We start from the raw sequence: 16,779 nt of genomic DNA, 5'->3' as shown, positions 1-16,779 counted from the left end.
ATGCCTTATAATCTTGTCCATGTTCTCTTGTTTCTGATTGATCTGATATATATATATATATGGTGGCTTGTTTGCATATAATAGAGAGGATACTAGACGGCCTTCCGTGCAATACCACTTTTATGAAACGAGTTAATGATTTCGTATACTGTAAACGTACTTATTTTCGCGTGGTGCAATTTTCGCGGAATTGACAGTTTAGACTACATCGCGCGGTCAATTATTCGCGCAATCAGTAATTGCCGGAACTGCCAGCTGTCTCTTTGGCCGCCACTAATAGCAGTGAAAACAAACAGAGTGGCTTAACCTGTCAGGCGGCGTTTATTGCTTACTCACAGGAAATCCCTATCTGTGCGATATACTAGTACACAGTAATCCGTTTACTCCACGGAAGAGAGCGAAAAACACATCAGTCTTATGTTCCGAATTCTGACGATCTGGCGAATTAACTTCTGCTGTATATGAAGCTCTTTGTGATTTCAAACAAGCGGGTTGTTGTGAATGAGATGATTAGTGTTAAAGTGACTATTCGCCATGATGTACTGGTAAAATAAAATCTTAATGAATAAATAAAATACTGCTGTATTATTTCTTTCGAGTGGTTTCATGGTAGTCTGTTTTGTATCAAACCATCTGTCATGTGACCAATTTCCATGGCCACAACACACATTGCTGTTTTCAAGCTAATCTGGCGATGGATTTGGCTCATTATTTAATTATGTTTTGGAAATCCATTACAGCTTACAGTTAAGTATGATTCTTTATGCTACTTTCAGTCGAGTCATTTTAAGATTCCCGTAGATTTCTGTCTTCAAACTTGATGTGTTATGGTAACAACTCAGGGGCGAGCGTGGCTAGACTGAATGAATGACAGGTTTATTCGCGGTGTATAAATTTTCGCGCTAAAATGTTTTGCGCGAAAATAAAACCTGCGCGAAATATAATACGTTTACAGTAGTATGCTAAATCTTTCATGAGTTAAATAAAAATGGTATTTCACGGAAGCGAGTTTAGTATTCTGCTTATTACCCTCCAACATATATGGACAGAAACTGCCTACAGTGTGATGACTCTCAGCTTTCCGCGAGTCAAGCAGGGTCTAGTACCATTGTGACAGAGGTATAAGCATTGTGACGTCATAACCGTAAACCATTATGACGTCATACGTCTAGCGGTATTACACTAGTGTAATATTGCCGTAAAATATTACACTGCAGTATCTTCCACGGGCAAGTAATAAATAGAGGATATTATATGAGTGCCCATATCATACAATGTTTACGACTCGAGTATAGGCACAAGTATGGGCACTCATATAATAGCCTCTATTTATTACCGAAATCGTCAAAATGAGGAAAAGAAAATAATAATGAGGAATATAAAGCCAGATCTACTTTCAAACATAGGCTGGCTATCTGCCATCGCGGCATGTAGAAAGCAATGTCGTAGAAGAAATGTGACGTCATAGCATTGTTCATGACGTCACGTCACCATGACAAAGTGATATTTTGCCCTAGGGCATCGTATGAAAAATATGAGCCCCAATTTATTCTCCCTGGTAGGTTATAAATTATTATTATTATCTGAGTTCACAGTTCTGTGGTGCAATGGTATTGTTGATTTTGTCATAATGTCCATATTTTAATGTTGACACAGTGGTTAATATACTGCCACGTGAACTTCCAAACTTTGACTTACTGCTTTCAATACTTAGGTGTTGACTTGGAAGTCACTTTGTCCATATATCCACATTAACTTCAGGTTGTCATAATGTCCAGCCCTTGACGTTGAATTGCGACTGTTATGATATCAAAACTTAAAAAGTTTAAGACTCTCTCACAGTTTTTATTACTTTTCAGAAAGCGATTTAATTCTTTATAAATATTCATGAAGCCAATTTATATTCAAATACAAAAAACAAACAAATTTCTACACAAGCACTATACCTATTCCCTAGTAATGATACTGTCGCAAGATAAATATCTTTCAAAACAGTCGACCCAAATAGCTCCATTAACTCAGCTGTAGTCATGTGGCTGCTTTGTTGAGGCAACTGTTGAAGCGTATCCTGCCTCGATCAAGGGGCAGCAGTAATCCCATCTCACAATACCTGTGGGCGGTCAGCATTTGCCTTGTTACAGGTGTGCTCATTTCAAGGTAACACAACACTTGATTATATCAGTGAGCAACACATGTTCAATGTTTCTGTTGACACACTGGTTATGCAGAATGTTTCTGTTGACAAACCGTGGTTGTGCTCAATGTTTCTGTTGACAAACAATGGTTATCCTCAATGTTTCTGTTGACAAACAATGGTTATCCTCAATGTTTCTGTTGACAAACAATGGTAATGCTCAATGTTTCTGTTGACAAACAATGGTTATGCTCAATGTTACTGTTGACAAACAATGGTTATGACTACAGAATGTTTCTGTTGACAAACAATGGTTATGTTCAATGTTTCTGTTGACAAACAATGGTTATCCTCAATGTTTCTGTTGACAAACAATGGTAATGCTCAATGTTTCTGTTGACAAACAATGGTTATGCAGAATGTTTCTGTTGACAAACAATGGTTATGTTCAATGTTTCTGTTGACAAACAATGGTTATCCTCAATGTTTCTGTTGACAAACAATGGTAATGCTCAATGTTACTGTTGACAAACACTGGTTATGCAGAATGTTTCTGTTGACAAACAATGGTTATGTTCAATGTTTCTGTTGACAAACAATGGTTATCCTCAATGTTTCTGTTGACAAACAATGGTAATGCTCAATGTTACTGTTGACAAACACTGGTTATGCAGAATGTTTCTGTTGACAAACAATGGTTATGTTCAATGTTTCTGTTGACAAACAATGGTTATCCTCAATGTTTCTGTTGACAAACAATGGTAATGCTCAATGTTACTGTTGACAAACAATGGTTATGCAGAATGTTTCTGTTGACAAACAATGGTTATGCTCAATGTTTCTGTTGACAAACAATGGTTATCCTCAATGTTTCTGTTGACAAACAATGGTAATGCTCAATGTTACTGTTGACAAACAATGGTTATGCAGAATGTTTCTGTTGACAAACAATGGTTATGCTCAATGTTTCTGTTGACAAACAATGGTTATGCTGACTGTGTCTGTTGATAAACAATGGTTATGCTCAATGTTTCTGTTGACAAACAATTGTTATGCTCAATGTTTCTGTTGACAAACAATTGTTATGCTCAATGTTTCTGTTGACAAACAATGGTTATGCTGACTGTGTCTGTTGACAAACACTGGTTATGCTCAATGTTTCTGTTGACAAACAATTGTTATGCTCAATGTTTCTGTTGACAAACAATTGTTATGCTCAATGTTTCTGTTGACAAACAATTGTTATGCTCAATGTTTCTGTTGACAAACAATGATTATGCTGACTGTTTCTGTTGACAAACAGTAGTTATGTTCAATGTTTCTGTTGACAAACAATGGTTATGCTCAATGTTTCTGTTGACAAACAATGGTTATGCTGACTGTGTCTGTTGACAAACACTGGTTATGCTCAATGTTTCTGTTGACAAACAATTGTTATGCTCAATGTTTCTGTTGACAAACAATGATTATGCTGACTGTTTCTGTTGACAAACAATTGTTATGCTCAATGTTTCTGTTGACAAACAATTGTTATGCTCAATGTTTCTGTTGACAAACAATGATTATGCTGACTGTTTCTGTTGACAAACAATTGTTATGCTCAATGTTTCTGTTGACAAACAATTGTTATGCTCAATGTTTCTGTTGACAAACAATTGTTATGCTCAATGTTTCTGTTGACAAACAATGATTATGCTGACTGTTTCTGTTGACAAACAATGATTATGCTGACTGTTTCTGTTGACAAACAATGGTTATGCTGACTGTTTCTGTTGACAAACTGTGGGTATACTAAATTTTTCTGTGGGAAAATTATGGGCCAGTAAGGAAACTGGAAGTTTGTTTGTACCTGGCATCTAAGACATTAACAAACACTGTCAAATGCAGAGATGGCGACCTCTACGATTTTTAGTCTCAAACTACGCCAATACGACTGCACTAGAAATTCTTCGAAATTTGAAGAAAATTAATTAAAATTCGTATATATAGACAAAAACATATTTTTGTTGATTAAATAAATTTTCGCCAAAAAGAGACAAGAAGAAGAAATGTAATGCTGATACGAGTAATTTGGAAATCTGGTGTTGTGAAATTGAAGCATACTCTTGATTAATGTCATATCTTTCTCAGGGGGTGGCGGGGTAGCCTAATGGTTCAGGTGTTCGCTCGTCATGCTGAAGACCCTAATGGGTACAATGTGTAAAGCTCATTTCTGGTGTCCGCTGCCGTGCTATTGCTGGAATATTGCTAAAAGCGGCATAAAACTACTCACTCACCCTTTCTCAGAATCTATCATGATTTTAAGTATTTAGTTGACTACTAATTTTATGGTCAAACTACTAATTTTGATCCTTGAAACTACTATTTGCAACACTTTGGGGTTGTCATCTCTGCAAATGGTAAATGGTCTTAATTTTGTTGTTATTTATAGCTGTACTCAGCAATATTCCAAGTACAGGACGTCAGTCTGCTAATTATTGAGTCTCCACACCCAATTCCCTCAGCTACGTGTTACGCCAAGCATGGGTTGTCATAGTAACCCAGATATTCCTGGGCTAGTCTGAAGAGTAATCTCATCTGTCAATCAGTTGCTTCATGAAATTTAGTTCAAAAGGATCAGGGGTCAAAGTGGCTGTTATGTAACAAGTACGTTTGACTAATGATTGTGGATGTGCCTGTTTGTAGGACTTCTGTAATCTCCTTTCACTCCATCAACATGATACGTAAATCATTTTAACAACACATTTTCTCAGGACATCCCAGAAAATATTTTGGGGGGTCAAACTTACAGAAAATGAATTATTCTAGTAGAAGAAATTATTTTTAAAAACCCAGCTGCCACAGACGACGTCCCTATAGTATGTCCCTTGTGCCTGACGCTCTGTACTGGTCTGTGATCAAGGTGTATGTCCCTTGTGCCTGACGCTCTGTACTGGACTGTGATCAAGGTGTATGTGCTGCCAAGGGTGCTAGGTGGATCTGTAGAATCTCCTTTCAACCTGTAGTGAAAGGCCTTTTCTTGGCAGAGCAATTACAGCTGAGTTACCTGTGTATAGTCCTTGAGTGAACCTGTAGGTCAGAAGGAGTTAACTCCAGTCACATAATTACATTGTAACTAGTTGTGGTCGGCCGTGGAATCAGTGTATGGAAAGACTAGGGTGCCAATGGGGATTACAGTTGTATGAGAGGTGTGCTACGGACCTTACGCCTGTGTAGTCACAATACTTCGCCAACACTTGTATGTAGACACGTTATGTGACTTTAAGTAAGTATGTCAGCATTAGAACTTGGCATTAGTCCTTGCCAAACTGCTTTTTAGTTAAGGTTTCCTAAGGAGTGGTAGAAATTTTCCATGTTAACATTTTTGGACTATTGGGCTAAACATGTTAGTGTACATCACTTCATGTTAGTTGATGTCATTGACTGTCTGCATATTATATCCAAATCAAGACAGTAGGCCCATTTGTGTGAGCTGCTGTGGTTAGAGTTGCCTCCCCTTGCTGTGTCAGGCTCCTTTGGTCATAGGTTTGAATCGAAGATCTTTCAGTTTTTAATCTTATCCAGGCATAGAAATACTTTTTTTTCTAAGTGTGCCTTAGGGCACCAGGTAAATATTTTAGGTGTGCCTTTCAGAAATCAAGTGTGCCCACATGTTTTTAGAATCAATGACTGTAGCAAGGATGATGATCTTTTGAAATTTATTGTCAGAAAACAACAAATGTAACCAGTTTTATTGGCGATAAAGTCAATAAATGTTTTTGCCTGGTTGTCATTTGCATAAGTGTTTTGTTTGGTTATTAAGAGTCCAAAGGTGTGTTATGTCTCTAAAAAATTAGACGTGCCATAAGGGCACGGGAACATTTTTTATCTGTGCCATTTTGATATTTACCGTGCCGTGGCACGCTAATTAATATATGGGGTATTTCGAACCCTGTTATCTGTCAGCCAGGGGAAGTTGAGAAGTCTCGGTGGCTCAAAACCCAAATATGTGTACTGATGGTACTTGTTGTTTCCCTGTCTTTGCTCAGATTAAGGGATGAAACAAGGACTGAAAATGAACTCTGGTTATTGCTTGAGGTCATAATGTAGCACTTTAAGCTTTCTGTAGGGAGTGGATTTGGCAAATAAACACATAAAAATCATTATACTCCAACCCTTGTTCAGTTCTCATCTTAAATTTCCATGTTTATTTTGGAAATATCCACAAACGACATTGATGTCATTGTCAAATATGCTCAAATATACTTGCTGAAAAATTTGTGAAACAGTTTGTGTCTAGATGGTCACATACACGGAGTTCTACCCTACGGAGAAGATGAGCTGGGTTACATTAAAAAAGGATGTGAAATAGTAACAAGACGTGTCACAACACAGATGTCTTCTCTGTATTTCGATATAGGTGTGTTACTTCTACACAAAACGGGGCGGTGGGGTAGCCTAGTGGTTAAAGCGTTGGCTCATCACTCCGAAAACCCAGGTTCAAGTCCCCACATGGGTACTAGTGGTGGTCCGATTAATTGAAATAATCGACGATTGGTCGTTGTGACTAAACGACCAAGCAATCGATCATGTTTTCTCATGATCGAACACAAACAATTCTGGAACACTTGTTTTCATTAACAGTATTTTTCACTAGGTTGGTTTTGTCTGTTACATTTCATAAGCACTACAAGCTCGTTCCAAGTCATGATTGAATTTATCTTAAAGACTCTATGAAATTCATGTTCCTAACATACTAGTCATCCTTTAAAGATGTGAAATTTTGCCCAAAAAAACCCACAGAACTACATGTTTTTCTCCATATTTTTTTGTGTATTAACAAATTTCATAAATGGCCCTAACCAATTATTTTCGATGATTGATCGGTGCTAATGAACCAATCATCAATTATGAGATTTTAACGAATTCCCAACACTAATGGGTACAATATGTGAAGCCCATTTCTGGTGTCCCCCGCTAGATTTTCCCAATGTCATTGGCTGGTAGATTGGGAAAATATAATTATGTCATTGAAAATTTGGAGATTTGTATTTTGAGATTTATCAAATGAATGATATATAATTTAGCATATGAACTTTCCAGTTTATTTGTCATTTTTGTCATTGAAAAAGAAAATGACGTAAGATTAGTACTATAATGATAATAAATGGGCAATTTTTCCATTCTACTTTTGAAATTTTGAAGGACTGCAGACTTGGCAGAATACATGTCTCAGAACAAGTCTAGATCACTCTCAATATCATGGCATTTTCCCATGTCCTTACGCTAGTATATGGTACACAGACCAGGACAATACCCTGTGTAGACTACTAGAAAGAATATATATGAAGATAGATACAACAGTATGTGATACACAGGCCATGAAAGGACAAAAACCCTGATATCTATGAAGATAAGTGGATCTGCTGTATGGTTCTGTACATGGCACCTGAGTTCTGACACACTGGACGTTTGATCCTGACCAGGTCAAGCAGGGTCAGTGTTTGTGTAAACAACACCGATCTTTGCTTAATAGACAGGTGCTTGTATCAAGAAGTCAATGGTATAGCTTCACCCTCAGGCTTTATGGGTTTCATTGTATTTTCACTTTGGTTATCTTATAAAAAAAGTGATTAATTTCACAATTAAAATATCAAATTGTACTGAATGTGTCAACTTAAATGTTTGAGGGGGAGGGGGATTGTGTGTTTGAGATTTGTTTATTTACAATTTTGAGTACAAATTTAGGTCATGATGGGATTCCAATTCAAAGATATAAAATGTCATGGATGTGTGTTTACAATTTATTGTGGGATTGAATCTGTTCAAATTGTATTATTTTTTTTTTAAGATCATTTTGAATATGTTCAGTGTGAGGTTGTCTATTTCCTAGACAGGCTTTTTAAATGTTATGCTTTGTGATAATTGTTCTAAACATTGGTCATTTCAGAATAAGGTCACAGGTCAATATCTACACATGAAATAAAGAGTTATGAAGTGATTAATTAAAGATATGTTGATAAGACGGTATTAATGGATATTTAAAGGTCACTAACGACTCTATACGATTATTATTAGATGTTAATCTTTGAACTGAATTGCAGTAGTTCTATTTGACAATTGCTAATTAGGTTCAAGTAAGACTATACCTCATTAACCAATTAATTAATTAAACCACAATATTAATTAGTTTAGCAAATTAGAAGACTTAAATCCCTGTATTACGAAAGAATCTAAAAATTGTAATTGGTTGAAAAATTCATTCATGGCAATGCTTTTATCCGAAATTTAATCTCGCTGTGATCTCTTCTTACGGTGGCTCCCATAAGATTATCCCCAACAAATCCTCCCCTCTAATTCTGGTCACCACAGTTGTCTGACTGGCGGCAAAACCTGACACACTTCTAATGCCTCATTTATACTTGCCCGGGCATGACAAGTCACATGATCTCGTCTTGCTGTAATTCTATAATCAGTCCGACCTGAACAACGCGGGCTAACAAGACCCAGCTGGGAGAAAGGATTCTCATTCTGGTATGACCATAAGGGAGATAACTGAATTTGAGGTGTGAATAAATTCAAACTTCTGTCAACATGGAGTAGCAGAAGCGTCTGTGGATACAAGATGGCCTGAGTTTCTCAGGCTTTGTGAGGAAGCATAGTGTTGGACAGTTTGTGTTTTGTGCTGGTGGTGTACTGAATATATTGTGTTGCTATCCAACAGGATCTGTTGCCATGGAGTCTCCGGTAGCTCCCAGGGGAATTCTGAAGAATGGAGGAGACGGAGTTGCTGTGGATGATGACAGCTATCTGTTCTGTAACGTCCCAGAGCATCATGACCTGGTAGGTGCTGTTTTGGTCCGTTCTGTATGCGAGGCAGCTCTGTGTGTGTGAGTATGTCTGTTCTCTTTCTGTATGTGACTTTATATGTTCTGTTTTGTATGTCATTGTATGTCTGTTCTGTTTTAGGCATTGTTGACTATGATAGTTATCAACAAAGGTACCACAAGGTCATAAATTGGCATTTGTTATGCTTTGATGATTAATTGCAATTATTGAGACACAATGTCATAATTCCTGTATCTTACTGAGACACTATATCATACTACATGTATCTTACTGAGACACAATGTCATAACACCTGTATCATACTGAGACACTATGTCATACTACATGTATCTTACTGAGACACTATGTCATAACACCTGTATCTTACTGAGACACAATGTCATAACACCTGTATCATACTGAGACACTATGTCATACTACATGTATCTTACTGAGACACTATGTCATAACACCTGTATCGTACTGAGACACAATGTCATACTACATGTATCTTACTGAGACACTATGTCATAACACCTGTATCTTACTGAGACACAATGTCATAACACCTGTATCATACTGAGACACTATGTCATACTACATGTATCTTACTGAGACACTATGTCATAACACCTGTATCTTACTGAGACACAATGTCATAACACCTGTATCATACTGAGACACTATGTCATACTACATGTATCTTACTGAGACACTATGTCATAACACCTGTATCTTACTGAGACACAATGTCATAACACCTGTATCATACTGAGACACTATGTCATACTACATGTATCTTACTGAGACACAATGTCATAACACCTGTATCGTACTGAGACAATATGTCATAACACCTGTATCATACTGAGACACTATGTCATACTACATGTATCTTACTGAGACACTATGTCATAACACCTGTATCTTACTGAGACACAATGTCATAACACCTGTATCTTACTGAGACAATATGTCATAACACCTGTATCTTACTGAGACACTATGTCATAACACCTGTATCTCAATGAGACACTATGTCATAACACCTGTATCTAACTGACACACTGTCATAATAATAAAATATTAAGTCATCTTCTACAGCTCACAGTTTCCAAAAACCAATCGATTGCTCGTGGCGCTTAATCAGAATCTGATTCTTATTACCCCGGATAACCCAAACTGCCTGTTAGGCGCTAGAAGGTTATAGTCACATGACTTTATCCAACCAGGGTACCCATTTTCTGCTGGGTGAACAGAGGCAATTTGGAACAAACTCACTTGCCTAAGGTGGGACCACATGTATCACATGTGCTTCATTGTGGGGAAGGACTGAAGTCCTAGAAACTCTCAGGAGTCAAGCTGCCAAACACTGTCACCCATCCAAGGACTGTCCGAGCTCGACGTTGCTTAACTTCAACTGATTTGTGACCTGAGCTCTGTGCACAGGACCACACGTCACCACATAAACACCTGTATCTTACTGAGACACTATGTCATAACACCTCTATCTTACTGAGACACATTGTCATTACACCTATATCTTACTGAGACACATTGTCAATAACACCTCTATCTTACTGAGACACATTGTCATAATACCTGTATCTTACTGGGACACATTGTCATAACACCTCAATCTTACTGAGACACTATGTCATAATACCTGTATCTTACTGAGACACATGCCATAATACCTGTATCTTACTGAGACACATGTCATAATACCTATATCTTACTGAGACACATGTCATAATACATTATCCTACTGAGACACATGTCATACTACCTCTATCTTACTGAGACACTATGTCATAACACCTCTATCTTACTGGGACACATTGTCATTTAACACCTGTATCACTGTTAGAATTACCATTCATAAATCTTTAAAACATCGCTATCAGTATAATCACAGTAAACTGTCAACCCAAATCATGTAAAGTCAACAGTCGTAGTATGTCAACAGACATGGCTGTTGTTTGTGTTTAATAACTCTTATCTGTTCAGTGTGGAATTGTCTCCTCAACAGTCAACACAGAAAGGACATTAGCACACTCTTAACCCTGAGATTGAACCTGCCTGTAGTGTCCTACCACAGTAGTGGGGTTGTAAATATCTCCCACTGTGGGGCCACTCTAACTTGCATGTGCGTTATTGAAGGATATTGGCTTTCATAGAACACAAGTGATAATAAATCAATGGAGATATGATAGACTGGATGTGGGACTTTGTCAGGGTGAGTGTTTTGTTATTGATTTTATTGGGCCCCATTTCACAAAGCCATGTTACTTTGTTAGCACTATTTCTGTCCTAAGTCTGTGAAGCATGAGAGTTTATCAGTTCCTTGGCATGTGTTTCAGAAAGTGATTTGAACACTATTTCTGTCCTAAATGTGTAAAAGTATGGGAAGTACAATCAAAGTGCTAAAAATACTTTCTTTTATCTTGTGAATGCTGCTATCAAACCCGTTCAACAGGAGAGTTGCATAATGACATCCCCCCACATATTTTTGGATAATTATGTTCATTTTTCTATTTAGTATAAAGGTGCAAATTATTGGTTAAGTTGTTCCATATTAAATGACGCCCCAAATGTTGAACTCACCCTGTTTACAGCGCCTTACGCTGAAATTAATTCTCCAGACTAAAGGTTAACAGTTCTGGGGCTCAGTTGTCAACGAGCGATCTTAGCGCTATGATGATTATAACTCTACTGTTTAGATTAGGCTTATCATTGGCATTAAGATTATGTTGGAACAGGGGTTTGGGCTTTCATATCTGTAATGACCTTTGTATATCAGTTGTAAACGTTAAGGGCTGGTTGTCATTACTCTAATGGTCTAAGATAAAATGACATCACTACACCCAACAAGGCATTGCCAGCAACCATTATGTTTAGGCCATCATGCAAGCGACCATGCGGACACATCAAGGACCAAGCCACTATCAATTTCTTTAGCTAAGTTAATGCACCATAAGGATTGCATTGTATAGAACACATGTTAGTTAGAATTTATGAAACAATTCTATTTCTTTAAAAATACGAACTAAATGATCCAGTAAGAGTTCCGCCCATAACCCCCTCTTGAAATGTATACTATTTGAATTAGGTTTCCTTTGAGGGTTTTACGGTTAGGGTTAATTTTGTTTTTAGAATATAAAAGCGCCTATTCTTAGGCATAGCATGATTAAAAAGCGCAGGTTTATGGGAAATCTTTCCAATGATTCCTTATTACAGATGACCTAGAAATAATTATTTCTGAAGTATAGTAAATAAACAAAGAGTTAAATTAAGAATACATTACAGGATATAGAATAAGTGCTAGCTAAATACAAAAGTGCTTCAGCTATGAGTGACATAAGTTTCTTGAAAATTAAAGTATAAATCAAATGAACTTACCCTTTGTGACACAGTAAAGAGAACTGCCCTTAGAAGATGTAGAGTGAAATATGCCAACTGACCACTCCAATTCTGACCAGGGTATCGACATGATTGACGAGATCATACAGAACCAGAGAACAATAAGACCCTAATCACAGGCCAAGCCAGTCACCGACCCAGTAACAATAACCATCACCCTCAAAGCTCCAGAACTACCCAAGCTGTCTACATAAGCTAGCTTAACTATGGATGTACATTTGTGCATGTGTTAAGTAAACACAAATATTTAAATATAAATGTTAAATATTTAGGATTGGATTATTAATTTGATTAGTCTTAGGTTCTTTGAAGGGCATTTAGAAGTGATGCACATACAGGCAAGAATTTTATGGATGTCATCTTCTTTATTGTGACGGGTCACGACGTTTCAAAGTATATTCTTACTCCTTCCAACTTATTATTTGGAAAGTTCACATTTTCCTGGTTCATGGCTGTTTTAGCATTGAAGTTTAATCTTGTGTTGTGTTCTACAGGAGGACTACATTGCTGAACTGCAGGAGAAACTGAGAAAAGTTCAAATCAAGATTTCACATCAAGAGGTTTGTGATATTGACACATCATTACTACAGATTACATGGATAACTTCTTGTGATGAAGTTCTTGGTGTGACACCAGCAACGGCATCACACTCCGCGGCACAGTGATGACTCAGCATAACATCACTGCCACAGGCTAATTTGCATATCACGTGACCGGAGTTTTCTCTTGTTTGTAAACAAGCGCGCATATTCACAATAAGAAGAGGCTGGTCTTAGGCAAGCTTTTCGGCGCGCTCTTCATAATGTTTTACATTGTTACATATATATTCTTCCACAACTGCGACAGTAAGTTTTATGACAGGACAGCACGTGGAGACGTACAACCTATATGTAAACGAAGGATCGCTACGCAAATTGAAATAGTGTTACATGTTTTAGGATATTTTCTCGGTGAAACTAACCATTCTATCAAAGATGTTTAGTTAGATGTGTAGACTCATCAAAAATAAAAGAGTTAAGAAATATGTAGATTATATTAAATGGACTGTGTAAGATGCGATGAATCGTCATTTTTCTGGCCTGTGGCAGAGATACTATGCTGGATTGCCGCATGGAGCTCTGGGTAGGAGAGTGCAACAGCATAGGTCACATTGAACCCTTGCTAATCCAGGAAGTGCAAAGAAATAGTTCAGATTAAGAAGAGCTGTAAAAATGTAATGTCCTTTAATTTTCTGAGGATGTTCCAAACAGTAAATGTACTGAAGATGGGTTTTATATTACAAGGATTTCAAATGGTATTGGGTTTCAGACACTGCTTGTTATCTTACTTGTGAAATACTTTAATTTCATTGGTCAATGACGCTTTAACAAGATTCCGTGTCACCCCTCCCAGGAGGGTGACAACTGGAAAAAATATTACCTGCTGCCACGGTAACCCGCAAAACTCTCCGCCGAGAAGCTGTATCTCTAACAATCGTATGACGTCATAATATGACGCATGCAGAGTCTGGAGTTCGAAAACCGTTCGATTAGGTGTTTTTGAGTTCACTACGTACAGATTTATTTTACCGACTTTCACTTCTTTATTTAAACTATTATATACATTGAATCGTTTGCACACTCAACTTAAACATAATTAAGAATTTTTATAGCAGTGTTAACCTTGTCAGAATATGTTTCACTGATTAAAATAATCCAGTCGAGGGTCAGACGCCATTTTGTTTACTTGTCATATAGTCAGTAGTTAATGGCGTCAAAGGGTAATAATGCAAGTCTGTCGTAGTTCACATATAAGTAAATCAAGTGGTTGCTGATGAACCTGCTCAGAATGAGTGTTGCTATGGTTACAGGACATTCATGAGGAGATAATTATGGATGAAGAGAAGAGGCTCATCCACAGACTCAAGACCGAGCTGGAGGTGAGAGGGAGAGGTGGTCTTTCGGGTGGAAAGGAGGAGAGCATTTTTAATGTGAATTCATGCCCACATAAATAAATGTCATGCATTATGGTAATGTCCACAAATGATGTGAAATCAGGTTTTACAAGAGCGAAACAACCAGTCCTCCAAATTTCCAGGGCCTAGATTTTCGAAGCTCTCTTAGCGCTAAGATAGTTGTAAGTTAGTGTTAATGTATGGCACTTACGACTATCTTAGCTCTAAGACAGCTTCGAAAATCTAGGCCCTGATGTCTTGCTCGCCCTGATTTGTTCCCGTGTGTTTCCTTGTCAACACGTGCACACCTTCAATCCATGATATCCAAGGGACCTGGGGTAGAGAAATTGAGTCAGATTAGGCAACTTAGTTGGGTCAGATTGTGTATCTACAGCATTCATTTAATTCAACTTCACCCAAATAATTCAGAAATGTCATTCTGCAGGATCGTCGAGATGAGCTGGAAGGCCTTGACCTTGCCATTGAGAGGCAGAAGAAGAACCTCAAGAAACTGAAGTATAATGAGAAGAGCATCCGGGAGAAGAGGTCGTCAGCCAAGGAGGAGCTGGAGTTCCTCCGCATGAGGAACATGAGGAGCACCATCAAGAACAAGTGAGTGATTCTAGTTTTTAGTGTGGGAGATGAAGGATGGGACTGACTTGTCTTACTAACATATAATGTACAGGATTGAAAGTCATTCTCAACTCCTTGGGGAGTATACAACCCAAGCTTTCTGTAAGAGAAGGTTAACAGTCACAATACCTTTTCTTTCTAATTTTGAACACATTATAAATAATATGGTATAGCCTAGGGTTAGACTGTTCAGTCATCACCCTGAAGGCCTGGGTACAATGAGACCACCTCCGTGGTGTTGTGGTTAGAGTGTCCGCCCGGAGAGCGGAAGGTCGCGGGTTCGATCCCCGACCGCGTCATACCAAAAGACATTAAAATATGGTACTTGTTGGTCCCTGTCTGGCGCTCGGCATTAATGGGTACAACAAGGACTGGTCGGCTCGGAGTCAGTATAATGTGTCTGAGTGGGGTATTCATGCTTCAATGCGGCATGGTATCTCAGTGGGCTAGCACTATAAAACCAGCTTCAGTCTGGGCTAGTACAAGCAGCAGCACATACACATACATACGCATGCACGTCGTCATATGAGCGAAATATTCTCCAGCACGACGTTAAACCCAATTTCACCTCACCTCACCTGGGTACAATGTGTGAAGCCCATTTCTGGTGTCCTACTGTCATATTGCTGCAATACTGCTAAAAGTGGTGTAAAACCACACTCACTCATTATAACTAATATTTGACAATGGATTGACCAACTTATGGATTGATCATCATCTCAACCACCGGTGTCACAGCTTCAGACTCCGTTATTTCACGTTATCTCCAAGAGTTATTTCAAAGGCTACAGTTCTATTGCCTATTGTGAAGCAGTATGATATCATATACCTCGGGTCTGATCACTTTCTGACTATGTATCATTTAGGTTCTGCCAGTGTTGTTAAAGCCTGCACAAATAAGTAACTTGAACTATTTGCCCCTTAGACAGAGGAAGTACGAAGAAGACGACAGCTTGGATGAGTCGGCGTGTCGCAGCCGTCAGACATTCCTGCAGGATGAGATCGCGTGTCTGGAGAAGACTCTCGCCAAGAGGACCGGGCAGTTACGGGGAGGCAGACAAGCTGTTGAAGGAGTGTAACACTGACCTCAAGGATGCCCGCGAACAGGTAGGGGCAGATAACTCTCTACCTGTGTCATGGCTGTACAAAGTTAAAATGGTTGGAGTAAATATCGCTCTCTACTTCAGTTTAGCTCAAGGTAGGTTTATTGGTTAGACACTGTCTAAAAGAAAAATTCTTTGTCCTTCGTTTTATCTACATTAATTTATGGCGATACAACAGACATAGATCGTTGATCATTTTGTGGATCTCAACTCTTTTGTTTTATTTATATATTCCAAGACTATCATCAAAGAATATTTGAAGAGACCTAAAATTGAATGAAGACCCTTCATTGCTTGAGCCAGTATATGTGTGGCTCTCTTTAACAGAGGTATTATAGATCATTAACTGATTGGTGTCCAGGGTGCCGTTCTACAAAACAACCTTAGTGCTAAGACTGTCGTAAGTCTGTGTTAAGGCATGGGAGTTATGATCACCTTAGCACTAAGGTTGTTTTGTACAACGGCACCCAGAATTGGCAACGATTTTGAAAATGTGATAAATATAATATCAAATTATTCCCACAGAGGCCCAGATAAGCTGCGTATCCGGGTAAAATATGCATATAAAATTTCCAATTACGCGCTGAAAAATAATTGCTGCGTACCAATTACGCATTTAAAATGTTAGATACGCAAAAAGTTTAAAACAAATGCGTACCCGAATATAGTTATATAAATCGCTTTCGTAATGAAAAAGACATCGATTGCTATCAAGTTGTACTGTTAGTATAGGACAAGTGTTGTAC

General features: G+C 38.1%; 1 protein-coding gene across 1 annotated transcript in view; it reads left to right on the top strand.

Annotated features, from left to right (window-relative positions):
• The window catches only part of LOC124273795 (centriolin-like), a gene marked incomplete at its 3' end in the record, with an annotated part of 73,757 nt that extends 57,720 nt beyond the window's left edge, over positions 1 to 16,037 (top strand). The window contains 6 exon segments of the mRNA XM_046709107.1: positions 8,838 to 8,956; positions 12,859 to 12,924; positions 14,214 to 14,282; positions 14,743 to 14,909; positions 15,856 to 15,979; positions 15,981 to 16,037. Coding sequence (XP_046565063.1) covers positions 8,838 to 8,956; positions 12,859 to 12,924; positions 14,214 to 14,282; positions 14,743 to 14,909; positions 15,856 to 15,979; positions 15,981 to 16,037 — 602 coding nt within the window.
• Positions 16,038 to 16,779: the final 742 nt, after the last annotated feature.

This window comes from Haliotis rubra, unplaced genomic scaffold (assembly GCF_003918875.1).
Source record: "Haliotis rubra isolate DU_JTF1 unplaced genomic scaffold, ASM391887v1 Scf1037, whole genome shotgun sequence".
Lineage (NCBI taxonomy): Eukaryota > Metazoa > Mollusca > Gastropoda > Lepetellida > Haliotidae > Haliotis > Haliotis rubra.
This window is presented reverse-complemented; position numbering and strand designations above follow the sequence as displayed.